Genomic DNA, 20,331 nt, shown 5'->3' on the forward strand with positions numbered 1-20,331 from the left:
AAGATTTTGAAGTGCATGACCGCTAGATAGGAGGTAAGTCCAACAACACCAGTGGAGACAATTTTTGCCGTTGATAATGCAGCCAGCTTTGGATAAAAAGCTATCTTGGCAGAATATCCACAACACCTATTCCCAAGTAGCTTTTCCATGAATTTAGTCTAAAATCTAAAATTCTCATGTAAAAGTATTAACACAAAATCTAAAATCCATAAACCGAAATCTAGAATCTAAAAACCAAAAACTGGAATTCAAAACCCACTTAAAAACTTGTAAACATTCAAGACCTAGATTGTCTATTGTTCATTTGAAAATTTGTTTTCCCAAAATCATGAATGGTTACAAAATAGATAAATCAAAAAAACTGAATCCAAAAACTACTCTCAAAACCAAGGCCTTATTTGTAATTGGTTTCCACCGGTTCGATTCCTGGAAGAAAGAAAACCGGAATCACAAATCGCCACATCACACACTTCTGTTGTGAATGATGGGGTTTAGATTAGAAAACCGGTTTTGGTTATTTGATTAGAAAACCGGTTTGATTTCTGGAAGAGAAAAACCCGGAATTTTATATCATACTCGCTCTCGTTTCGTTTCGTCTCTCCCAACCTCTCTGACTCGCCTACGCCCATTCCTCCTCGTCGCCGTTATAAATTTGTCCGAATCAAAATTAAGACAAGCCCTATTGTAAGTTTTCGCAGTTAGTTTCTTTCTATTCGAACTTTGCACACCTCTTTAGTATTTTTGTCCCCCACAAAATTAACACTTTTTGCTTTTGTTTCTTGTTCAGATTTTACTTGCGACCAATATCCCTGTTTATGTGGGTTTCAAGCTCAATACTTAACCTGAACTCTCATTGGTTTACGAGAGCTAAGCCCTTTCGATATTTCTGGTCTAGGAGCTTTTCTCTTACCTCATTGGCTGATAATAACCCGCCAAGGTTTCAGAGTGATTCAGGTATCTCCGATGCAAGAATTAGTTCAAGTAAGCATTTTTATTTTGATACAATTCTGAGGAACGTTGATGTCCCTAGTGACGACTGTGTTGAAACTATTAGAAATGTGCTTATGAAACACAGTTGGATACAGAAACATGAGACTGGGTTTAGTACTGAGCTTGATCAGTATAGTGTCGTTAGAATTTTGGATGATCTGTTTGAGGAGACTTTGGATGCGTCTATTGCTTTATACTTCTTTAGGTGGTCAGAGTTGTGGATTGGCGTTGAGCACTCGAGCAGGTCTATCAGCCGAATGGTTCATATTTTGGTATCTGGAAATATGAATTACAGAGCTGTGGATATGCTTCTGTGTCTGGTGAAGAAATGTAGTGGAGAAGAGAGGTCCTTGTGTTTACTTATGAATGATCTATTTGAAACTCGTATTGATCGTCGGGTTCTGGAGACTGTGTTTTGCATACTGATTGATTGTTGCGTTAGAGAGAGACAAATAGACATGGCCCTGAAACTAACTTACAAAATGGACCAGTTTGGTATCTTTACTTCACGAGGGGTTTGTATTTCGTTGCTTGAGGGAATTCTACGAGTTCATGGCTTGGAGTTAGCTAGGGAATTTGTTGAGCACATGCTTAGTCGAGGGAGGCGTCTAAATGCTGCTGTGATTAGCCTATTCATAAGCAGATATTGCTCTGATGGCTATTTTGATAAAGGTTGGGAATTACTTATGGGGATGAAACACTATGGCATCAGACCCGATATTGTGGCATTTACAGTTTTCGTTAATAACTTATGTAAGGCAGGGTTTCTAAAAGAAGCAACTGCAGTATTGTTTAAACTCAAACACTTTGGTATCTCTCAGGATTCTGTATCCGTCAGTTCTGTTATTGATGGGTTCTGTAAGGTAGGAAAACCAGAGGAAGCCATCAAGCTCATTCACTATTTTCGTCTTAGACCAAACATTTTTGTGTACAGTAGCTTTCTGTCAAATATATGTACCAAGGGAGACATGCTAAGAGCATCTACCATATTTCAGGAGATTTTCGAGTTGGGACTTCTTCCTGATTGTGTCTGTTATACAAATATGATTGATGGGTATTGTAATCTAGGCAGAACAGATAAAGCTTTTCAATATTTTGGGGCGCTGTTGAAAAGTGGGATCCGGCCATCCTTAAAAACATATACACTACTTATTGGTGCTTGCAGCAAATTTGGAAGCATAGTTGATGCAGAGTCTGTGTTTCGGAATGTGAAACTTGAGGGTTTGAAACCTGATGTTGTAACGTATAACAGTCTGATGTATGGTTATGGGAAGACATATCAGCTGAATAAAGTTTTTGAGCTTATTGATGGAATGAGATCTGCTGGTATTTCTCCAGATGTTGCAACCTACAATATTGTGATACATAGCATGGTAATTAGAGGATATGTAGATGAAGCAAATGAAATTATCAGTGAGCTTATCCGACGGGGCTTCGTTCCTAGTGCATTTGCATTCACTGATGTGATTGATGGGTTCTCAAAGAGGGGGGATGTTCAGGAAGCGTTTCTTTTGTGGTTCTACATGGCTGATCTTAGAGTGCAACCTGATGTTGTAACATGCAGTGCATTACTTCATGGCTATTGCAGAGCGCAGAGAATGGAAAAAGCTATTGTTTTGTTTAATAAGTTGCTTGATGCGGGGCTAAAGCCAGATGTGGTTTTGTATAATACGCTCATCCATGGATATTGCAGTGTAGGAGATATTGAGAAAGCATGTGAGTTGATTGGTTTGATGGTTCAAAGGGGAATGCTTCCAAATGAGAGTACCCATCATGCACTAGTTGTGGGGCTTGAGGGAAAGAGATTTGTGAACTCAGAAAAGCATGCATCCATGCTACTTGAAGAAATTGTTGTTGCAAATGGTGTCTGATATCTGGAGGATGATAAGAGATCACATTCTGCAGCTTCATATCTAACTCTTCCACTTCGTTTCCCGCCTATTAAAATGCAAACACAATTTGATACATTGGCAGCTCATCGAGAGCAGCTGGAGAAAATAGAATCAGTGAGGTTGTTGAAGCAGAAAAGGAGGAAGCTAGAGTTGATGATAGCAATAGATACGAAAAGGGAAAGCAGCTTACTAGAATGGAATCAAAACCAAATCGCAGATATCCCGTAAGCTTTTCTTTTAGGCTTTTCTGTTATATCTGTGATTTCATCATTTGCAGTATATTTTTCCTTGAGAATACCCCTCCTGATTGTAGTCAGATTTGATAATTTCTTTTGAAACTAGTTGCAAACTCAGTAATGAATATGTAAAACTCTTTTTTAAAGATTTTCATTTTTTGACTTCCAAAAGTGATGATAAGGACTTCATAGTAAGTTATTAACTGTGACAATCTTAGAGAAGCTAATAGTAAGTTGATAATTTATGAAAGAAATATTCATTATTAGCTTCTCTAAGATTAACATTGGCAGCTGCAATCTTTTACAAAGTGGTGAAACTTATCTCTTGCGGATGTGTTATACCACAAAATGTTACTCTTATAAGAACATTGTCAAAAAAAATGCAAAACAGGTTTAGAGAAATTGTATGCATATGTCTCAGTGAAGCTTATCTCTGGTGGATGTGTGTTTCAGGTCTTTAGCTGTTGGGAATGAGCCATTCCTCAAATCATACAACGGATCATTTATAAACCTCACATTCCCTGCACTTCAAAACATCCGATAGCCCCTTTAGACACGTTGGTGGAATGATTGTTTTCATTTGCTGCATTCCATATTACTGGGCGTCGCTTGCTGAAACTTATCAGATGATCCACAAAGTTCTCCCGAACAGTTTCTCAAGTAAGCTTTCTTGAAGCTGTTCCACTCACTGATACTTGAACCTTGATAAATCAAAACATCAAGTAAGTCGTTGTTCAGAGAAATTTGTTATGCACAAGGTATCGGGTAAGGCACAGACTTCCCTTGTGTAACGATGTGTGTCTTCTTATAAAACATAGATTATACCTTTTTCTATACATAAATAAGATTTGTGAAGTAAATGCTGGAGCTACAAGCCCTCCAATATCTAAAGAGCCCTTTGATATTAAAAAACTCACTACGCCTAAAAGGAAGAGACATCAGATTTAAATTTAATCCAAATCTTTGCCTAACTAAAAATTTTTCTTTTAGCTAGAGATAACAACTAAAAAAGGAAAGCCTGGATTCTATATAGTGTGTGTAAGGGTTTTAAAATCACCTGAAATGTTAGAATTATATAGCACGGCTTAAAAGATATTGGTACGTGTTATCATCGTTGAGAGTGTATGGAACTACCAGTTCTCAAACAGAGAGAATTGCCCAAAACTTATAGACATGGGCGCTTCGACTACTCTAAATCTCTGGCCATTGGACTCAAGGGAGATATGCGCTACGACTCTAGCCTCCTACAATGGCTAGGCACTCGATTTGATACTTAATTTTATCCATATTAAACTTCAAACTCTCAATAGTATGATGCAATAGTTGTAAAACAGTATTTTTACTTTTGAATATAATTTAACATTATTTAAAAAAAAAAAAGAATTATACTATTTGTTTTGGAAAATAATACATTCTAATCGACAATTCCACTCAAGTAGTAGTACGTAGTCCACATTTTCTACATATTAGCACTTGAGAAAGGAAACAAATCGACATTTACCAATGATCCATTCACTAATTTGAAGGGCTTAGAATATTCTACCAACATTTGCATTCAAACAAATTATGTTGGCTTTCCTAATATAGCTCAAGGATATCAATATATATATATATATATGAATCCAAATCATTTTCCTGTTGGGAAATCTCAGTAGCATCTTCTGGTTTTGTTAGTGTTGATCGGATATTTAGATGCTAATGTTTTAAGAAGTGACGGCTACTAGAGTCTAGAATCATTAAGTAGATGTCTAATTTGAAATCTAGTAGGAGATAGCAAATCAAAGAGGAGTTAGGTGAAGGAGCTACGAAACATTAGAGTAAGGTATTATATTATCAAATGTGATAGTGAGCTTTCTAGCGAATGGTTTACTTTAGAATCATATATTTATACCAAGATATACTATATGTATTGAATGGTTATCCCATAGTAAAGATTTTAGATCTAGACGCAAGTAAGTAATAATCGTAGAAAAGATAATTTTTCGCAAATTGATCATTAAGTACATAGAATCTTTACGGCTAAAACTTAATTAATCATTAAGTACATAGAGTTTATAAACTTAAAACTTTATTAATCATCATCGCCGGTGATCTCCACGACTCTCACGTTACGATTCTCCTCAATCTCCGGCAGCTGTGATGGCGAAGAAGAACCATCTTTCGTGACGAACACGATGAGATACCCATCTTCCATCCACGCCGTGACCTGATCCGTCAAGGCGTTGTTAGGAAGCTTGAATCTACTCATGAACTTGTCGTCTTGACTCACTCCAGGAAGCTAAAACGTGAGCTGTTGGAGTCTCCGTCCAGTTGAGCTGCGTCTCAACGGTAGATGAAGATCGAGAAAGTGATGAAGGAAAGTGGTGAGAAAGAAAGAGAGAAGGTGATGGGGAAATCAAGAAAGGTGTTCATGAGTTCCCAAAGTCGCCGGAGGATAATCTCCGACGACGATCGTTGATCGGAATTATTGACATCTTCTTGTTGTCTACTCTAGAATGTAACAGAAGCTGAGCTATAATCATAATATTTTTACTCAAGAGAAATATAGAGTTTTCTTGAGATGGTGATAGTTGTGATGAAGAATAGTAACTAGGCCTAGAGTTGAACTATAAAGCCCAATAATGGTGTTTGTGTATAAATCAAATGTTGATTGAAATATTTTACGGTTCATTTGTGTCATCTAGGTAAAGATGCATGTGAGGAACTTTCTTTGCATTAATGATCTGGTGGCAAAATATTTGTACACATTATTATTCTTTTTTTTTCGCAATTGTGTTAAGCTAATAGCAAGGCTTAACCCCGACTTAAACCTGGTGAAGCTAGGTTTTTAAGCATCGAAATGTACATTATAAACTGTCGTGACATTTGAAGTGTAGTGGTTCATGCATAGAAATTTTTTTGGGACATCACTTTTGGTGAAAACGTTTGTTGTGTACTGGTTAAGGCACTGAGGCACATGAAAAGTTGCTTCTATTGCCTTTTAAGTTCGAACTTCTTTATGATATTAAACCATTTTTTATTTTATTTTTATTTTTATTAATGGATTTGATGCATTTTTATTTAATTATTATTTTATTAACAGAATTTTTGTTTTTTGTTTTTGTTTTACGCAACCAAACATTACGTTTATGGGTGGACCGATCCTGACTAATAGTGTAAAATGTCGAACGGATGTTTATTACAGTTTCGCCACTCGAATGATACACAAGTATATTGCTACATTCTACATATGGAGAAAATCAAACATTTTCAAATCAAAAACTAAAAAAGACACAATATACATTTGATAGGTCGTTCATCGAGTTTTGATCAAAAGAATAAAAATGAGAACATACTTAAAAGATAGTTTCTCTTTATAAAAAGTTTCACAAACGTAAAAAAATAAAAACTTAAATAGACAAAAAAAAAACATTAAATAAGAAGACCTATAATTTTAGTTATAGTATAGCATTTATAGGACTCAGCCCATAACCCAAACTAAATTAGAAACTATAATCTTTGAACCCATCGACATGAGCTCAAGCGACGAATTGATCTTCCGTACGGTTCCTGAGAAAGCAAGAACATCCTCCAGCTTGCGATCGAGTGCCACTGCCGCCGTTTTTTACATCGTCACTCTCTATGGCACTTCTTCCTTCCACTATAGTTTCGCGATATGATGGCTCTCTCCGTCGTGTTGTCTTCGCTCTTTCCCGCCTCATTGGTGACAGTTTGTCCAAAATCTTTGTGATCCTCATCTTTTCTTTTCTTCTTCTAATTAATTGTATTAAAAATAGCGTACGCATGCATGGCCAATATTCTAAGCTTTGTTTTAGTTAATAATATATACAAATTAAGGATTCCAAAAAAAAAAAACAAAGGAAACAACATTTTTTTTTTTTTTTTTTTGAAAATCATGTGAATTTTCATTAGAAAGATAGTTCTGTAACTTAATACAGACAATTTAAACAGAGAGCACAGCTTGCCAAAAAAATAAACACAAGGAGAACTCTAAACTACTCTTTATGTTGAGTAAAGAGGTTAAGCATGTCGGAGCCATATTTGAAGTAGATTCCTGAACTGTTTTCGGTGCTTCTTGGCCAGAATCGCATCTCTGATTTGGCGGTCGATCCCCTTAAAGAGAACATGAGCGTCTGTAGAGATGTTATTATGGTGTCTGTTGTTGCGCTCCATCCAAAGGCAATAGAGGGTGTCTTGAGCGGCGAGGCGTCGAAGACATTTAGGTGTGGTGTTGTCGTTGAAGTCGAGCCAACCGGAGGAAGCGACCCACATATGTAGGGATGTTGTGGTGGGTAAAAAAACTCAGCCCGGCCCGAACCCGAAAAAAGCCCACCCAGAAAAAGCCCAATCTCATAAAACCCGAATGGGTATTAGGTCTTGTGGGTAAACCCGAACGGGTTTTTAGTTTTGTGGGTAAACCCGTGGGTACCCGATTTTTTTTTGTCTTATATGATGTATTTTGCATTTTGCATTATGAATTTTTGTGTCTTTAGCTTTTTGGTACCAAATATGATTATCATCATCATATATATATGCCTGTGAAGCCCTGTTAACATTATAGAGTAAGATGCATTTGAAGAAACCAACGTTTAGTTTCATAATCCCTAAGAAAAGATCATACCTTCGTCGAGGTTGTAGAAATTGAGGTAGAGAATATGAGTTGTTGCAACCGCGAGAATAGGTGCAGTAACCATGATTTTGACAGATTGATCGTGAATACTGAAAGACCGTATCAATGCAGCAATCAATGAATGTAAATAGCTTCGTCCGGTTAGCGATAACAGAAAGCTAATTAAGATATAAAAAGATTGCATCTTTAGTCTTTACATCTCCAACGATATGAAAGCAGAGAGAAGAGGGTTCTGAATTGGAAACAAAATCGATCTAAGAGAAAAAAAAAAAAAGAAGAAGACTTTATTACTTGTAAAGAGGATCAGAATCTCCGTCACTAGCTTCAAGTGCTGAAACAAGACACAACGAGACCACAACAATAAGCAGAACCACCCATCGCTGATTTCGCGCCATCCGATTACCCCAAAAAGAAGAGAGAGAGAGAGAGAGTAGAGACAGAGTAACAGAAGAGGAAACGAAAGAGAAGAGTAAAAGCTTAAAACTTTGTTTGTTATCTAGATGAGAGGAGTGAGTGAGTAAGTTGGTGGGATGATCAGAGTAAATTGAATAGGTTTCGGTGTGGCAGTTTCTTCTTGTCCATCAAATCGCGGAGACAGGTGGATGCTTCATAGAAAGAACAAGAGAGAAGAAAGAGAGAGAGATCTCGCTGCGGCAAAAGAGAGAGAGAGAACCCGTGAAAGAGGAAGAAGAGAAGCGCGTGGCGAAAGAGAGAAAGACGCGCGTGTGAAGAGCAGTGCCTCAAACTTTTTTTTTAACATTAACGAATCTAATTAATTTTTTTTTTAAAGTCTTGTGGGTACCCATAACCCAATAAGATAAACCCGAATAGGACTCTCTAAAATGGGTACCCGAACCATTTAAAACCCATAAAATTTTAACATAATAATCAGATCTTTGGGTTTCTTATTTTTCATGGGTCCCGGGTACCCATCGGGTTAAAACTCATTCTTAACATCCCTACACGTATGGAAGGTGAATGCACTATATCCCAGGCGAAAGGTGACTTTCCTCCAGAGGAGCTCACTTACTTCACAGCGGAGAAAAAGGTGGTCCCTTGATTCCAGAGCAGATCCACAGAGACAGTAAGTTGGGTCAATTTGCATCCCCCAACGAGCTAATCTCTCTCTTGTTGGTAACCTGTCAATCTTGATGTAATCTCGAGGAAACAACATTCAACACTCCTTGCAATCTCGATGTAAATTAAAAGGGTACAGTCCAACTTCCATTACAGAATTACCGATTATTTTCACCACTAATTTATTACACACTGGTAATATCATTTTTAATTTTGACGAATATCACTTTTAGAAAGTGTTTGCATAAATGGTCAGAATTATTGGTTGCAAAACTTTAATAATGGCGAGCTCGGATTCTTGCATGCGAAAATGGTGAGGAAATGAGTCTTGTGACATAGAGATAAAGTTATTTTATGCACAAAATATAGTAGTAATACTTAAGATGGTACCCATATCATTTTCTATATATAGAGAGGCTTGCAAGATATATAGTAGTACGACACAAACATGGCAGTTTCAACACATCATCACGTGGTTCTCTTCCCTTACATGTCAAAAGGCCACACCATCCCTCTCCTCCAGTTCGGTCGTCTCCTCCTCAGTCACTGCGGCAAAGAACAAACCACCTCCGTCACCGTCACCGTCTTTACCACTCCCAAGAACCAACCATTCGTCTCAGACTTCCTCTCCGACACATCGGAGATCAAAGTAATCTCTCTCCCTTTCCCGGAAAACATCACCGGAATCCCTCCCGGCGTCGAGAGCACCGACAAGCTCCCTTCCATGTCACTCTTCGTGCCGTTCACGCGCGCCACGAAGCTTCTCCAACCTCTATTCGAAGAAACACTCAAGAATCTTCCACAAGTTTCGTTCATAGTCTCCGATGGATTCCTCTGGTGGACATCAGAATCTGCGGCTAAGTTCAAGATTCCTAGATTGTTTTTTTACGGCATTAACTATTACGCCTCTGCCGTCCTCAACTCTACTTTACATCACAAACTCTTTACGGAACCGGAAATAAAATCTGATACCGAACAAGTCACTGTACCGGACTTCCCATGGATCCAGGTTAAGAAGTGTGATTTCGACCACGTCTTCACCGATCCGAACCAATCAGGTCCAGCTTACGAACTATTCATGGACCAAGTGATCTCGAGCACCACAAGCCATGGGTCTTTAGTCAATAGTTTCTACGAGCTGGAGGCAGCATTTGTCGATTACAACAACAACAACTCTGATACACCAAACTCATGGTGTGTTGGGCCATTGTGTTTGAAAGATCCTCCTAAACCGGGGAGTGCTAAACCGGCTTGGATCCAATGGTTGGATCGGAAGCGAGAGGAAGGACGTCCGGTGTTGTACGTGGCGTTTGGAACGCAGGCAAAGATATCGAACAAGCAGCTCAAGGAACTTGCTTTAGGCTTGGAAGATTCCAAGGTACATTAATATTCTGCCTCGAACCGTTCATCTATATAGAAGCTTTTGATTAACCGTTCAAGGAGGTTTTCATACAATTAAGTCAGGTGTTATACTTTAGTTAGGCATGATTACCGTCGGCCATGATATATAATTAGGGATATTAACTCTAAAAAAGTGTGTTCTATGTTTAGTCAATGTTTATTTATTTCTTACAAGTTTAGGGTTCAATAGTAATAACGGAGAAAAGAAGAGGATTATGAAAACGTAAAAAAAAAACAAAAAAAAAACGTAAAAAAATTGGAGTTTTTGGTCCAAAACTTTGTTCTATGTAAGTTTTTTTAGTCGAAAATTTAGTTTTCTCTGTCAGAAAAGAAAAAGAAAAAAAAAATCCTACATTGATTATTTCTTCTGAAAAAAAACAAAATTCTATGGGGAGCCATTTCCACTATCATCATGACTGGCTCTGACTCTGAGTAATAATCTAGGCTTAATTTGTTTGTCGCTACTCGTCAGCCTAGTTTCTTTCATGACTTTAATTTATAGTGTGACTACAAAAAAAGGTACTGGTGAGGTGTTTTGATTCTACCGTTAGGTTTTTGGTCGACCTAAATGACTAAATCGATGGTCTTGAATGCGAAACTATACAAGCTAGTTTGGCATTATTGCAAGGTATGGTGTTGTATAAATTCACATGTCGTATTTTGATTCATTTCAGGTCAACTTTCTGTGGGTCACAAGACAAGACGTGGAAGAGATTATTGGACAAGGATTTAACGATAGGTTAAGAGAGAGTGGGATGATAGTGAGAGATTGGGTGGACCAATGGGAGATATTGTCACATGATAGTGTGAAAGGATTCTTGAGCCATTGTGGTTGGAACTCGGCGCAAGAGAGCATATGCGTTGGGGTCCCCTTGCTGGTTTGGCCGATGATGGCAGAGCAACCACTCAATGCGAAGATGGTTGTAGAGGAGATAAAGGTTGGAGTAAGAGTTGAAACTCAGGACCGTAGTGTGCAAGGATTTGTGACAAGAGAGGAACTAAGTAGAAAGGTATTGAGATACAAACAATAAAGTTTTTTTACTTTATTTTTATTTTATTCCAATCTAAAAAATTGTTGAAAGACTAAAAATTAATAATAACCAACCACATTTTCATTTTAATTTTAAAAAAATTATATGTTAGAATTTAATTTTGATTTTTATCAATTTCACAGGTAAAAGAACTAATAGAAGGAGAAATGGGAAAAACCGCAAGAAAGAATGTGAAAGAATACTCAAAAATGGCAAAAACAGCTTTGCTCAAAGGGACTGGTTCGTCCTGGAAAAACTTAGATTTGCTCTTAAAGAATTATGCAAGAGTAGAGAGCCAAACGCCAAACGGTGCTACTGTAAAGTGAACCGGGTTTAAACCTAAACCAAAACCAATATATGTTATTTTGAGATCTTGAATAATTGGTGTAAGATGAAAAGTCGATTACTACGAACTAAACCTATGGAATAAACAGTGATCTTGAATAATTGACTTTTGTATTCGATGGTTTTGTGCCATTATGGATATAACTTCTCGAGACAACGTGCTGGTTTAACACGGTACACCCATCATGCGTTGTGAATTAGTGAGAGTTTGTCTCGTTAGTTATCAACCACCATTAGCTTATCTCGTCTTCTTCCAAAACATTAAGAGAAATTAGTGAAGAGTTTCATGAGGATTTAACCAATCCAAATTAAAAGCATAAAATCCATTTTATTTTTCCAAAAAAAGACTAGATTACTTCTTAAATGTTTTTGACTCTTTTTTATCTCACATCTTGTTCTTTTTGTTTTTCGATTCGATTGATACGCCAACGCAACTTTTTTTTCCATGCAAACTCCATTTCATGAAAAATTAAACCAAATACAATACACTATTATTCATCTTTTATTGATTTAATGACAAATCTATGTTAAAAATATATATGATTGATATTATTCCAGCATTTTCCCCCCTTTTATTATTTATTTTTAAAATGATTGTATATTATAATGAAAATAAAATGGTTCTTATCAAACTACACACGTTCTATTAGTAATATTTTTTTTGGGTTTTGATATATATTGCAAACAGAAAAACGTATTTAAAGTAAAATCATTATTGTTTATAAGAAAAAATAGTTTCACAAATATATTTACCTTATTATATTGGTACTAATTTATAATTATTATGCAATTAAAATTATTGTTGACTAACTTCAAACAAATGTAACCTCTTTTATCCCATGATTTTCGAGTTGAGACTTCTTCCTGATTGTGTTTGTTATACAAATATGATTGATGGGTATTGTAATCTAGGCAGAACAGATAAAGCTTTTCAATATTTCGGGGCGCTGTTGAAAAATGGGAACCGGCCATCCTTGAAAACATATACACTACTTATTGGTGCTTACAGCAAATTCAGAAGCATAGTTGATGCAGAGTCTGTGTTTCGGAATGTGACACTTGAGGGTTTGAAACCGGATGTTGTAACGTGTAACAATCTGATGTATGGTTATGGGAAGACACATCAGCTGAATAAAGTTTTTGAGCTTATTGGTGGAATGAGATCTGCTGGTAGCTCTCCAGATGTTGCAACCTACAATATTGTGATACATAGCATGGTAATTAGAGGATATGTAGATGAAGCAAATGAAATTATCAGTGAGCTTATCCGACGGGGCTTCGTTCCTAGTGCATTTGCATTCACTGATGTGATTGATGGGTTCTCAAAGAGGGGGGATGTTCAGGAAGCGTTTCTTTTGTGGTTCTACATGGCTGATCTTAGAGCGCAACCTGATGTTGTAACATGCAGTGCATTACTTCATGGCTATTGCAGAGCGCAGAGAATGGAAAAAACTATTGTTTTGTTTAATAAGTTGCTTGATGCGGGGTTAAAGCCAGATGTGGTTTTGTATAATACGCTCATCCATGGATATTGAGAAAGCATGTGAGTTGACTGGTTTGATGGTTCAAAGGGGAATGCTTCCAAATGAGAGTACCCATCATGCACTAGTTGTGGGGATTGAGGGAAAGAGATTTGTGAACTCAGAAAAGCATGCATCCATGCTACTTGAAGAAATTGTTGTTGCAAATGGTGTCTGATATCTGGAGGATGATAACAGATCACATTATGCAGCATCATATCTAACTCTCCCACTTCGTTTCCCGCCTTTTAATATGCAAACACAATTCGATAACTTCGAAGCTCAACGAGAGCAGCTGGAGAAAATAGAATCAGTGAGGTTGTTGGAGCATAAAAGGAGGAAGCTAGAGTTGATGATAGCTATAAATACAAAAGGGAAAGCAGCTTACTAGAATGGAATCAAAACCAAATCGCAGATATCCCGTAAGCTTTTCGTTTTGGCTTTTCTGTTTTATCTGTGATTTCATCATATGCAGTAGTATATTTTTCCTTGAGAATACCCCTCTTGATTGTAGTTAGATTATATGATTTCTTTTAAAACTAGTTGCAGACTCAGTAATAAATATGTAAAACTCTTTTTTAAAGATTTTCATTTTTTGACTTCCAAAAGTGATGAATGGGACCCAATAGTAAGTTATTAACTGTGACAATCTTAGAGAAACTAATCGTAAGTTCCCTACTTATCTTCTAACATACAGATACAGGAGTCACAATTTCAATTATAAAATTTGGTTCAGTTACAAATTCCTTTCCTGGTTATGTCATTTATGTATTTCGTTCACAAACACTTTACCGTTCTTCGAAGCAATCCTTTTACCTCAATGGTTGTTTTCTAGGCTGTATTTTCCGTTTGCTAAAAATTTTTAGATCCTAACTTGTTTTTCTAAATGACATTGGCGATGAGTGAGCTTAGAATAAGAATTAGGAGATCAACCTGGTAGAAAACAATGTGTTGGACTAAATTACTAATCAAACGAGATTCGTTTTGGTAATCATGGACTCTCTTTTCCATATTTTGCTTTCAGACATTTAGGAGATCAAAAATATATGAACTCAGGTACGGGAATGGAGATTTAATGGGAGAAATAGATGATTACCTTTGCCCATCCTGTTTGAAAAACAAGTCATCATAGCCAAGATTTAATGGGAGAATTACAATGGAACGGGAATGGAGAGTTACAATATCACTTGTAATAGGAATTCGAATTGGAAAAGAGTTTCAAGCAGATGTTCCAGACTGGTAGGTCCAACAATGAGGTATGCACATCGATAATCAGCAGTCCTTCGAATTTTTCATTGATGTCTGTCTACTGGTAAATGAGTGCAGTTTCACATCAAAATGAGTGGCTGTTATTTGGTTGACATTCAAAAACATTTTGATCTCAATGTAGTGATACTTCATTTGTTGGTGAACCGTCGAAAGTTGATCAGTCAGAATACATGCATGTAAGCTCTTAATATAGTTTATGTTGCCAAAGAGTTGGCTGGATTTCAGATAGCTACCATTCTTCTCTCTTTGCAGGATCTCAAGAAGTCCAAGAATAGTAAGAAACAATGTTCTGCACTCAATTGGCTTCGGTGCAGGGAAGAAGATACTAATGAATATATCTGCGGAAAGTGGCGTGGAACCGGTTCATGTTCTCATTTTGAATGTGCCTTTCTATCTAATGCCTTTTCACCGGGATTCTTATCAATACATTCTTCCTTGTCTCATATCTATAACTCAACCACTGGTTTAAAAAGAATGACTCAAGAGACTGGGAATGCTTCTCTTCTGCTGCGGCTATTGGATCCATCACGTTGACTGTGCTGTCCCTCAGGTCAGAAACTCTCTTTACAACTATCTTCTTTTCCTAAAAGAAAAAACCTTCCTAGGTTGAAAAGTTAGCTGCCAGCCATAAGAGTCTACTACTTGGTAAAAGCAGTGATAGTCTTGCATCATCTTTCTTAATGAACCTATGAGTTGGATTCTTGAACAGATTTCTACATACTCCAAAAAAAATCAACTAAGTTTACACAATGCAACTTGTGTTTCATTTCTTCAAGAAATTGAGAGAAATGTGATCCTCTTAATCAACTCAAGTACATCAAGATGGTTTGTTATCTTTCTCGTTAGTTGTTTGATCTATCCTTACCAAGGATCTAAAACTGAATGGTCACTTATCTCTGAGGCTTAGACCTCGTTCAGACGCCAAGAAGTGAAAACTAGAACCAAATGATCGAAATAAATCAGATAACAAAGGAAAATCTAGATGGACGCTATCAAATACATATGCTTTTGGATTAGACACCTATATGAAGTAACATTTTGGTATGATATTTTTGTTTAGTTTAGTTTAGTTTTGAGTACTATTTAGTTTAGTTTAATTTCTTAGCAAAAATTGGATTGAAATCACTTTTCATTTTAACAAAATATATATTTAATAGAAAATAACTATTATAATATCGATTAATTTCATTTTAAATGTATTGTTTAGTTATAATTTTTTAGTATAAATACAACCAATTTTAACTAATTGTTGAATTTGAACATATTCTTTTGTTAGATTTTGGTTGTATACTGTATAATATGGAAAAACCTTTTAGTATGATATATTTTTTCTTGTTTAGTTTAGTAAGATCAGTTCTTTTTTGAATTTCCATAAGTGCAATTCCCTCCATATAAAGGATATTCTTATATATATATATATATATATTTTTTTTTCCAACCAAACTATAAATATTAAAATAGAACTTCAAGATTGGTTGCCCAAACAGGAGGAAACGAGTTTACAAAGGTAGATTCTGAAGGTAGAGATCGTGAAGATCGAGCTAGGCAATCGGCTCTGACATTAGCGTCTCGTGGAATCCTGGTGAGGGTGAAGGAGGTATAGGAACTTCGAAGCAGTGAGAAATCCTCCAGCAGATTAGAAAAAGCCGGCCAGTCTTCCGGCGTCTGCACCATCGCCGTTAGCTCTACGCTATCCGTCTCAAAAGCCTGACAATCGACTCCAGCCACCAGTAAAGACTCCATAGCCCAGATCAGCGCTTGTAATTCTGCATGTAGAGGTGATATACTCCGACGGTGACTCCGTGCTCCCAACAGGATCGTTGTAAGCTCTCCATTGCAGCACCACCAGCCCAAACCCTGGTAGGGATCTGTACCTTTCCAAGAACCATCAAATTGGCATCGGGGAGAGGAACCCCTGTCCTCCGAAAAAGACGGAGGATCCAGATAATTCACTGAGTAAGACTTGGCCTCCTCCCACAATAATTTATCCGTAGCCGCTTGATTCAAAATCTCAAGAGATTCTACCTCAATACCCTGGAAAACCTTTTTATTCCTATCTTTCCAAACTGACCAAATAATCCAAGGTAGTTGAATGCCGATATCCGAGACCCCGGATTGCGAAGACGCCCGCCAAAAAATAAAGTCTAAATTCGCATAAATCGATGTGTATGGAAAACCCCCCTGGTCCATCCGTATAGGCGACAACTCCCAAATACATCGAGACCTAGGGCACTCAAAGAGCGCATGGTTTATAGTTTCCACTGCAGAATCGCATCTCTTACACACGGTGTCACAACGAACACCCCGATGTGCAAGACGCTCCAACACAGGTAGAGTACCCGAACCAATCTGCCAAAAAAAGTGTTGGATCTTGGACGGTACATCAAGTTTCCACGATTGGGCCCGCAAAGCCGTACACGTCGGCCCATACTCTACATCCATAATTAATTCCCGAGCTAACCGGTAACCTGATTTGACCGAATATTTCCCAGATTTAGTATAATGCCATATTAATCTATTCGGTTGATGAGTTCTACTAACCGGCATACTCTGGATTAGTTGTATATCCCCCGGATCAAAAAACTCCTCCAAAGTAGGTAGATGCCAATTCTTAGTCTCCGGGTTAATTAAATGATTAACCATTAAACTCGGAAGCCACAACCTCCCTCGACCATTCGCCGGTCTAGGGCGAATATCCGGTATCCATGGATCACGCCAAACCGAAATGGAATTGCCAGAGCCTACCGCCCATCGCGCCCCCTGCTCCACCAATCCCTTGATGGAATAAATACTTCTCCAAGCAAAGGACGGATTATATGGTTTTTTTGCCATAAGAGGATGTTTGTTCCTGAAATATCGACTTTTCATCACCTTAGCCATTAAAGACGTTGGGTATTGAATTAGACGCCAAAACTGTTTGGCCAACATAGCCTCATTAAATTGTTCCAGAGCTCGGAAGCCAAGTCCCCCTTCAGCTTTATCTTTACATAGTTTGTCCCACGCAACCCAATGCATATTTAATGAGTGAATCTGTAATTGATACAAAAGCTGTTCTTGATCATCAATTGGTATATTTTTCTTTTGTTTATGGTGACCCGGTTCCCCAACATCGCGGAAAAGTGTGGGATAAATTAACGGACATTGGATCTTTTCGTATTGATCCTTGGTTTATTATTGGAGACTTTAATGAATTAATTGGTAACCATGAGAAACAGGGTGGTGCCCTGCGGTCAGCTAATTCCTTCAAACCTTTTATCTCAATGATTAAGGATATTGGGATGCTTGAATTTCCATGTTATGGGGATCAATTATCCTGGCGTGGGAATCGGTGTAATAATCAAGTGATTCGTTGCCGACTTGACCGGGCTTTAGGTAATGAAGACTGGCACGCCCTCTATCCCAATTCGAAAGTAGAGTATTTGGAGATGATTGGTTCTGATCATAGTCCAATTTTAGCAACTTTTTTGACGGCGGTCCGGAGGAGACAGAGACAATTTCGGTTTGATAAGCAATGGTTGGGTAAGGAGGGCTTGGCTGGAGCGGTTGAGTCTGGTTGGAATCGGGCACGAAATTTTAGGATTCCGGGTTTTGTTGATAAAATAAGGAATTGTAGGAATTCGATTTCCTGGTGGAGGAAAAATAATGTCAGTACTGGCCCATCAATTATTTCTTCTTTGAAGACTGCTCTGCATGATGCGAAGATGGATGACTCGGTTTCGCTGGAAGATATTCGGGGAATTGAGAGGAAATTGAAAGAAGCATACCTGGATGAGGAGATTTATTGGCAACAAAAGAGCATAAAATTTTGGCTAAGGGTTGGGGATAAAAACACTTCATATTTTCACGCATCCACTAAACAAAGGCGGGTTCGGAATAGGATAATTGGTTTATTTGGTGCCAATAACGTTTGGGATGAATCAGCGTCGGGTATGGAACATATAGCTACAACATATTTTGAGGATCTGTTCAAGAAATCCGACGGTGGAGGTATTTCTGAGATGCTACAAGCAATTGATCCGATTGTTACGGCAGGTATGAACAGAGATCTTATCAGGGATATCTCGGAAAGGGAAGTCAGACAAGCTCTGTTTGCTATGCATCCGGAGAAAACTCCAGGTCCTGATGGGATGACAGCTTTGTTTTTCCAAAGATTTTGGTCTTCTCTCAAAGGGGATTTAGTGGCTCTAATTAAAGAGTTCTTTCGCACTGGCAGTTTTGATCCGCTTCTAAATGAGACCAATATTTGTCTTATTCCTAAAGTGGATCGGCCTTAGCGGATGGCGAAGTTTAGACCTATAAGCTTATGTAATGTGAGCTATAAGATTATTTCAAAAGTGTTGTGTTTCCGTCTGAAACGTCTATTGCCTCGTTTGGTTTCAGAAACTCAATCAGCTTTTGTTTCTGGACGGTTAATTACTGATAACATCCTGGTGGCTCAAGAGATGTTTCACGGATTAAATACTAATAGTAGGTGTAATTCGGAATTTTTGGCATTTAAAACGGATATGAGTAAGGCATATGATCGGGTAGAGTGGGATTTTCTGGAGGCGGTTTTGGTCAAGTTAGGATTCGATAGGAGATGGATTTCGTGGATTATGTGGTGTGTATCGTCAGTGTCGTACCAAGTTCTTCTGAATGGTCAGCCCAGAGGTTTTATTAGACCTCAGAGGGGGTTACGACAAGGGGACCCTCTATCTCCATATTTATTTATTCTTTGCACAGAGGTCTTGATAGCTAATATTAAGAAGGCTGAAAGGGAGAAAAAATTGACGGGTATTACCATCGCCCGTGGTAGTCCTACTGTCTCGCATTTGCTGTTTGCGGATGATAGCCTGTTCTTTTGCAAAGCAACTGCCCAGGAATGTAGGACGGTTATGGATATAATCGGTACCTATGGCAGAGCTTCAGGTCAAGAGGTCAATCTGGCTAAATCATCTATTATGTTTGGCAAAAAGGTTACTCCGGATATTCGATCCCAGTTAAAGTTAGTTATTGGGATTTCTAAGGAGGGTGGCATGGGTTCTTACTTGGGTATTCCTGAGAATCTTCAAGGATCGAAAACTAAGGTGTTTAGCTACGTTAAGGATCGGCTAGATGATCGTGTTAATGGCTGGTCTGCAAAGTGTTTGTCGAAGGGTGGCAAGGAAATTATGATTAAATCAGTGGCTTTGGCATTACCTACCCATGTTATGTCGTGTTATAAGCTACCTCAGGAACTAACATCTAAATTAACAAGTGCAATTTCCACTTTCTGGTGGAAGTCCAATGACAAAGCTCGTGGTATGCATTGGGTTGCGTGGGACAAACTATGTAAAGATAAAGCTGAAGGGGGACTTGGCTTCCGAGCTCTGGAACAATTTAATGAGGCTATGTTGGCCAAACAGTTTTGGCGTCTAATTCAATACCCAACGTCTTTAATGGCTAAGGTGATGAAAAGTCGATATTTCAGGAACAAACATCCTCTTATGGCAAAAAAACCATATAATCCGTCCTTTGCTTGGAGAAGTATTTATTCCATCAAGGGATTGGTGGAGCAGGGGGCGCGATGGGCGGTAGGCTCTGGCAATTCCATTTCGGTTTGGCGTGATCCATGGATACCGGATATTCGCCCTAGACCAGCGAATGGTCGAGGGAGGTTGTGGCTTCCGCGTTTAATGGTTAATCATTTAATTAACCCGGAGACTAAGAATTGGCATCTACCTACTTTGGAGGAGTTTTTTCATCCGGGGGATATACAACTAATCCAGAGTATGCCGGTTAGTAGAACTCATCAACCGGATAGATTAATATGGCATTATATTAAATCTGGGAAATATTCGGTCAAATCAGGTTACCGGTTAGCTCGGGAATTAATTATGGATGTAGAGTATGGGCCGACGTGTACGGCTTTGCGGGCCCAATCGTGGAAACTTGATGTACCGTCCAAGATCCAACACTTTT

General features: G+C 38.1%; 2 protein-coding genes across 2 annotated transcripts; both read left to right on the forward strand.

Annotated features, from left to right (window-relative positions):
- On the forward strand, positions 601 to 3,978 carry LOC104767139 (pentatricopeptide repeat-containing protein At2g19280-like). Its single transcript, XM_019241038.1, has 3 exons — positions 601 to 684; positions 788 to 3,106; positions 3,572 to 3,978. The coding sequence occupies exon 2, from the start codon at positions 816 to 818 to the stop codon at positions 2,859 to 2,861; it is 2,046 nt and encodes a 681-aa protein (XP_019096583.1). The 5' UTR covers positions 601 to 684; positions 788 to 815; the 3' UTR covers positions 2,862 to 3,106; positions 3,572 to 3,978.
- Positions 9,071 to 11,726, forward strand: LOC104767138 (UDP-glycosyltransferase 90A1-like). The gene is made up of 3 exons (XM_010491173.2): positions 9,071 to 10,203; positions 10,901 to 11,236; positions 11,401 to 11,726. Exons 1-3 carry the CDS (start codon positions 9,274 to 9,276, stop codon positions 11,581 to 11,583), a joined length of 1,449 nt encoding a protein of 482 aa, XP_010489475.1. The 5' UTR covers positions 9,071 to 9,273; the 3' UTR covers positions 11,584 to 11,726.

Source organism: Camelina sativa, chromosome 19 (genome assembly GCF_000633955.1).
Source record: "Camelina sativa cultivar DH55 chromosome 19, Cs, whole genome shotgun sequence".
NCBI lineage: Eukaryota > Viridiplantae > Streptophyta > Magnoliopsida > Brassicales > Brassicaceae > Camelina > Camelina sativa.

Coding starts and splice junctions, on each gene's coding strand:
- LOC104767139 (XM_019241038.1), top strand. CDS start 816: ATGTGGGTTTCAAGCTCAATACTTAACCTGAACTCTCATTGGTTTACG.
- LOC104767138 (XM_010491173.2), top strand. CDS start 9,274: ATGGCAGTTTCAACACATCATCACGTGGTTCTCTTCCCTTACATGTCA. Junction 10,204..10,900: donor TAGGCTTGGAAGATTCCAAG/GTACATTAATAT, acceptor GATTCATTTCAG/GTCAACTTTCTGTGGGTCAC. Junction 11,237..11,400: donor GAGAGGAACTAAGTAGAAAG/GTATTGAGATAC, acceptor TCAATTTCACAG/GTAAAAGAACTAATAGAAGG.